General features: G+C 41.4%; 1 protein-coding gene across 4 annotated transcripts in view; it reads right to left on the bottom strand.

The window, feature by feature from the left end:
• Positions 1-1,219: 1,219 nt before the first annotated feature.
• The window catches only part of LOC122564476 (sodium-dependent neutral amino acid transporter B(0)AT3-like), a 57,019-nt gene continuing 52,238 nt past the window's right edge, over positions 1,220-6,000 (bottom strand). Inside the window, exons 12-13 of one of the 4 annotated variants that reach the window (XR_015752829.1) lie at positions 5,249-5,336; positions 1,220-3,140 (exon numbers count right to left, since the gene is read on the bottom strand). Coding sequence is in view for 1 of the 4 variants with exons in the window: in XM_043719418.2 (XP_043575353.1) it covers positions 4,268-4,453 (186 nt within the window). In the remaining 3 variants the exon portion in view is untranslated. Of the gene's footprint in view, positions 4,454-5,248; positions 5,337-6,000 lie in introns of all 4 variants that reach the window. The other 3 variants (XR_015752828.1, XR_006315924.2, XM_043719418.2) reach the window with 3 other exon arrangements.

The raw sequence follows: 6,000 nt of genomic DNA, 5'->3' as shown, positions 1-6,000 counted from the left end.
CTGGAATGAGGCTGGGAGCCTTGGGGGTGAAGAGATAAAAGGGAGGGAGGGGGGGGGGGGGGGGGGGTGAGGCTGGGGAGATGGTAGCTGAATGTGCAGTAGGTGGTTGGAGGTGGGCGTAAAGGCAGCTGTGATACTGGGGACCACTGGAACTACAGTTTGTGTCTAGTATGCTCCCGCAAACAGCTATGGTAATGTCAAGCTTACTATGTGCAGATGAATGCAATTTAAACAGATGTGAAGTTAACAGCTCCTGCTACAGAGTTCATAGGTATTTCTTTCATATGTCTGAAGGAGAGTGACATACCTCAGTTTTGGACCCACCCCAGTCACTTGTAGAGGATGCTTAGAGGGACAGGGCTATTGTCACCCTCATCAGAGAGAGTGTGGCCAGGGGGTGGAGCTTCATCTCCCCAGCCTGGAGGAGAAACCAAAGAATAATCCCCCTCTACACCTGGAAACAGGACATGATGCGGGACTATATCCTGAGGGATACATCAAAGCTTGAGGAATCTGCCACCAAAGCACAGCGGAGAAAAACCACCGTCGAAGATCTTTCTGCCAAATTATAGTGAGGGTCTGTTGCCTTTCGAGATCCCCTCATAGCCTTAATTGGGAATGTAGAGTTTCCTTTCATGTTTTGTAAATGCCTTTTATTATTGCAACTGGATTGAAGGAGGAATGTCAAAATTCCAATGCATTTTCTGCCAAGTCTGTATGAGCTTGTTTTGTAATTGTTATATTTACTTATAAATTATGAATAAAATATATTTTTGAAATTTAAAAGAAAATGATCATGCCTGGATCATGACTGGGACAAAATTAAAAGAAAAATGAAATCCCTCTGGACCAGTGTAAGAACAAGCACACTTGTGTGATCTTTCAGGAAAGCCCATCGGAATCCTTTCGTTTGATTGCATTTTGCAGCTTCTATCATCTGGAAGGTGACTCTCTTTAATGTTTCACCCTGTTTATTAAAAATAAGTTAATGGGTGCTGCTGACTGAGGCTACACTGGCAAATGGAACAAGAATAGCAGTCTGTATTGTTATAACCTGTCTTCTGTATTTTACTGTTTGTAAATTGACCAATATCAAAAGGACAGCTTTTTTTTCCCTCTTCATATATTGAGTAATTACCATGAAGCCAGGAGTAGGAGTTTTCTTCACAGCTACCATTTACATTCTGAATAATCCTGAAATATTTCAAACTCCAGACACCACTTTACAAAGAGAGCAATTTATTCTTTAAAATTGAAAACAGTAGGACCAACATATCCTTCTGAAAATATTAGCATTTTTAAAAAATTAAAACAATTAACATGAAATGAAAACTGTTTAATCATAATTCATTTTGAGCACAGTCTTATTAAAAACATACTTTAAAGCAAAGGAATAAATGTTAACTTGAATTGAACATTATTTAATCATGATTGATTTTAGGAGCATTAGGCAGTGAGATATATGAATCTATCCATATCCACATTCCAAGCACTATGACAAAGCTAAAACTGAAGTACTGGAACTTCTCCAAAATTAAACACTGACATATTTTGAGCTGAAGGCTAAGGGTGAAATAATGAAGTGAGGTGACACAAATTTATTAGTGGGGGTTTAGTCTTAGAAATTAGAACCAGGCCTTTCAGGCATGAAATCAGGAAATATATCTCCATACTGTGTAAAAGATGTGAACTCTCCTACAAACGGATGGTTGCTAAATCAATTATTGAATTTAAAGTTACGATTGTTTGATCTCTGTTAAGCAAAGGTATTAAGGGATATGGAGTCACAGACCGACTATGAGCTTACTGAATGGAAGAATAGGCCTGAATGGAATGCTTGCAATCCTTTAAAAGATTTGGAAAGATAGGTTTAAACCAAGGTGAACAAAAATGAATAAAATCCAACTTATGATTGTACAAAGTGAAGAGAAATCAAGGGTAACTCTAACCTAATCTGAGAGGTGGGAGACTGCCATCATTACATTGGCTGCTCGATGTCACCTGACGTTAGTGTCAATGCTGTGCATTGTTATATCCCAATCTGTTCGTTCTAACATTTCATTCTGTAACTGACATTTGATATTAATTTTCTAAATGTTTATCAGAACAGACTGGGATTCTGCAAAAGGTTCATGATTCAGTTGCTTCCCCCTCCCCCACTTGGGGGGACACTTCCTTGGGGAGAGGAGGAATCCATACAGATCAGGATCAGCCATGATTGGTCACAGCCGACCAAAACTGAGAGGGAGTTGAATCCTATAGTCTCGCAACAGGTACAGAAACAAACAGCCACTAAAAAGAGAGGTAATATGCAGGGAAAAGCAAGGGGGTGCAGTCGTTAAGGCAAACTTTACAGCCCTGTGGAGAAAGTGGGGTGCTGGAAAAGCACAGCAGGTCAGGCAGCATCTGCAGAGCGGGAGGATCAACATTTTGAGCTTAACTTCATCAGGCATCAGGTGGGCACAGCTATCCTGAGATCCAAATACTCTGAGTGAACCTTTCCACCTTTCTCTCACTCTCTCTCCCCATTTTTAACCCAATATCTTACCTCCACTACTAACCAGGTTTAACTGCCAGCTTAGGGGAAAAGGGGGATTTTGAGGTATTAGTCCAGGTAGTTAGTGGTTTTAAGCGTTTGTATCATTACAGTCCTTAGAATTTTGTAAAGGATGTTTTGTTAGTAATAAATAGTTATTGCAGTTTTACATAAGACAGTATCACAAGGCTTTGCATGAGGTCCACTGAAGAGGTTACCTAGTAAGGTAACGAAACGTCTGGAAATGAACCTTTCAGCTCAGCGAGCAAACCTACATCCAGTGTCAGAAGTCTTTATGATAAGTAAAGCTCAGGGGCAGCAAATTGAGGGACTGGTCAACTGGAAGACGTTATTGCAATAACTTCAAAATACTTTCATCATGTGTTATGGTCCTGCGGTTCTCCATTTGGTGGTTGTCATGTTGTTGATTCATGACAAGGGGGCCCTTGTCTGTGATATGGAACAGTTCGACATCAAAAGTGACACAGGAACTACTGTCTGGAAAGTAGAAACTTCTGGCACTGAGTTTTTTGATGTATGAAATGGCCACAGAAATGGAAGTATCTAAGCCAGCTTGGAACTAACAGAAATCTTTGTTGATACACTGAAGGGACAAAATAGAAAGGATGTGTCAAAAGCTGCATGAGATATAGGGTTAGCAATCCCAACAAAAACACAAGTGGCAGAGCAACTAGAGTCCAAGTGAAGCAATGGAACTGAGGTTGGTAGTGTGAGGGAACAGGTAGAGTTGAATCACTACGATAAGGAAATTAGGAAGCTATAATGGGAAGCTTAGGAAAGAAGAGAAGGGAGAACACACCATAGAAAGCATTCCATCTAGTTGCATCACAGCTTGGTAAGGCAACTGCTCCACCCAAGACCACAAGAAACTACAGAGAGTTGTGAATGCAATCCAGTCCATCACGAAAACTAGCCTTCCATCCATTGATTCCATCTGCACTTCCTGTTGCCTTGGGAAAGCAGCCAACATAATCAAAGACCCTTCCCAGCCTGGGTGTATTCTCTTCCATCAGGCAGAATATAAACAAGGTTCGAACACATACACCATCAGATTCAAGAAAAGCTTCTTCCCCATTATTATTAGACTTTTGATTGGACCTCTCATTTATTGGCGTTGATCTTTCTCTGCACCTTCCCTGTAGCTGTAACACTTTATTCTGCATTCTATTCTGTAACCCTGATATACTTAAGTGAGGTAGGCTTTGTCTGGTTAGCACACAAAACTTTTTGCTGTATCTCAGTACATGTGATAATAATAAATCAAATTTTAAAAAAAATAACAGCACTAAGAAAAATGGAGCTGGAGGTTGAAGCCAGAGAGAAAGAGGAAGAAGTTAAAGTGAGCAGAGATTAGCCTCAAAGCTATGGCAAGGACAAACATAGAGAATCCTGGATGGAAGCTCAATTTTGTGCCAAGAAAATGTTCAAAATAGTCCAAACACTGCAAGATTTGAGGATAAAAATGTGGAAGTGTTCTTCCTGTCTCTGTAGAAAGTAATGATCTAGATGGAGTTCCCTCAAGACTTCTAGACTTTGCCTCTAGAGCAAAGTTAATGGAAAAGGACAAGCTGTGATTGCATCTTTGTCAGGGGAGTACACAAGAGTTTATGAGAGTGTTGAATAGTGTTTATTACTTAGCAGGAAAGTACCTTCTCAATTGTATAAAGGAGCATAAATGCAAATTGTAGCTTCCATAGACTCGCAAATCTCTTATAGTTGAAAAGCAAGATTGTCAAAGGGATTCTGTGTTCTTTGCTTGTGCCTCCTTAGCTTAAGTCTGATGAGGTGATAAAGTGCAGTGAGTGGAATAAATATAGAGGACAGTATGACCAAGAAAGCACAGATAAATTCCACCCAACCCGTGTATTCCTTTTCTTCCTTCTTTGGGAACTCCACCTGTTGGTTTAACATAAATAATTAGTAAAGCGTTCATGTATTTTTGAAAAACGTTACTTTGTCAGAAACAGCAAGCTAATTGTTAACCTTGGCCATTCTTTCTTTTAAGCTCAATGCCCTGACCTTTCCTCATGTCCCTCAATTCCTTCGCACATTTCAAATCTCGGTTATTTGCATCTACAGCCTTCCCACTCAGTATAGAATCACAGAAGGTAACTGCAATAAAAAAGGCCAGTTGACCCATCATATCTGTCCTCCCTCTCTGCAAGAGCAGCTCGCCCATTCTCATTCCCCTCATCCTGTCAATTTATTCTCGAGTCCTCATCTGAAGATTCGTTTTTCTTTAGAATTTGTTTTATCACTGGTGTAGTTGGAATTTTAATCATGACCCCTTACCCCTCTAGTGCCTGTAAGAATTATTCACCATTTGCATGCTAATCCCCTACTTATTTTAGACACCACAATCAGACTCCACTGAGGTCAAGGTACAATAACCAAGGTTAAAAACTGGGGTTACTCCATCTTGTCATTAAATACCTCTGATTTCTTTCCAAATAAAGGTCAAATTGCCATAATCTTTCCAGACCACAGGGCTGCTGTCTCATAGAGAGAGATGACTGGTGGCAGTTCAACCAGGGGGGTCACCATGCCTCAGGTGAGGGAGGGGTTGAGGAGAATTCTTCATGGTAACCTCAGCTGCTTTAGGAATTGAACACGAGCCATTGTTATTAGTTTGCTTCACAAAATGACCATATATTCTCTGAAGCTAGGATTTCTCCTTTTTAGATCACTTACATTATCTTCAATCAGATTGGAACTCGATGCGTACAGTCTTTCCACTGCTGTGTTCTTAAGAACGGGGGATCTTGATCTGATTGGCATTCTAATTAATTAGGAACAGTCAAGGACTTACTTAGAATCATAGAATCTGTATAGTTTAGAAGCAAGCCATTTGACCCATCAAGTCCACACCGGCCCTCAAGGGAGCATCACACTTAGACCCAACTCTGTCCCCTATCCCTGGAACCCTGCATTTCCTATGGCTACCCCACCTGACCTGCAATTCAGCATGGCCAATCCATCCAACCTGTGCATCTTTGGACTGTGGGAGGAAACCCACACAGATACGAGGAGATTATGCAAACTGCACGTAGAATCGAACCTGGATCCCTGCTGCTATGGGGCAGCAGTGCTAACCCCCCCACTATGCCACCAAGCTGCCCACTTGGAGCAAAGATGCTCCACTATCAGGACAGCCCACCCCCAACCCCTACTGCCCACCCTCTCCCCAAAAATGGCGAGTCATCAGGAACAGGGAGGTGGCTTCCTGGGAGTAGGCTTCAAGCCACATGAATGCAAAGACCACAGCCTGGCCTTCAGCATTCCTGTGGAAGGGATGCCTGTCAATATTGTGTCACTAATGGATGTGCCTCTTCTGAATTTTCAATTCTGAGACAAGCCTCCATTTTTGAATGCTTGCCTTTCTGCCTTACCAGTGCATTCTCTCTCTCTCTCTCTCTCTCTCTGCTTTCATCTGGCCATTACCA

The sequence above is a fragment of the Chiloscyllium plagiosum genome, unplaced genomic scaffold, assembly GCF_037043375.1.
Source record: "Chiloscyllium plagiosum isolate Xiang-an unplaced genomic scaffold, Cpla_swu_hap1 HiC_scaffold_34, whole genome shotgun sequence".
Classification (NCBI taxonomy): domain Eukaryota; kingdom Metazoa; phylum Chordata; class Chondrichthyes; order Orectolobiformes; family Hemiscylliidae; genus Chiloscyllium; species Chiloscyllium plagiosum.
Note: the sequence above shows the minus strand (reverse complement) of the source record. Positions and strands in the feature narration are given on the sequence as shown.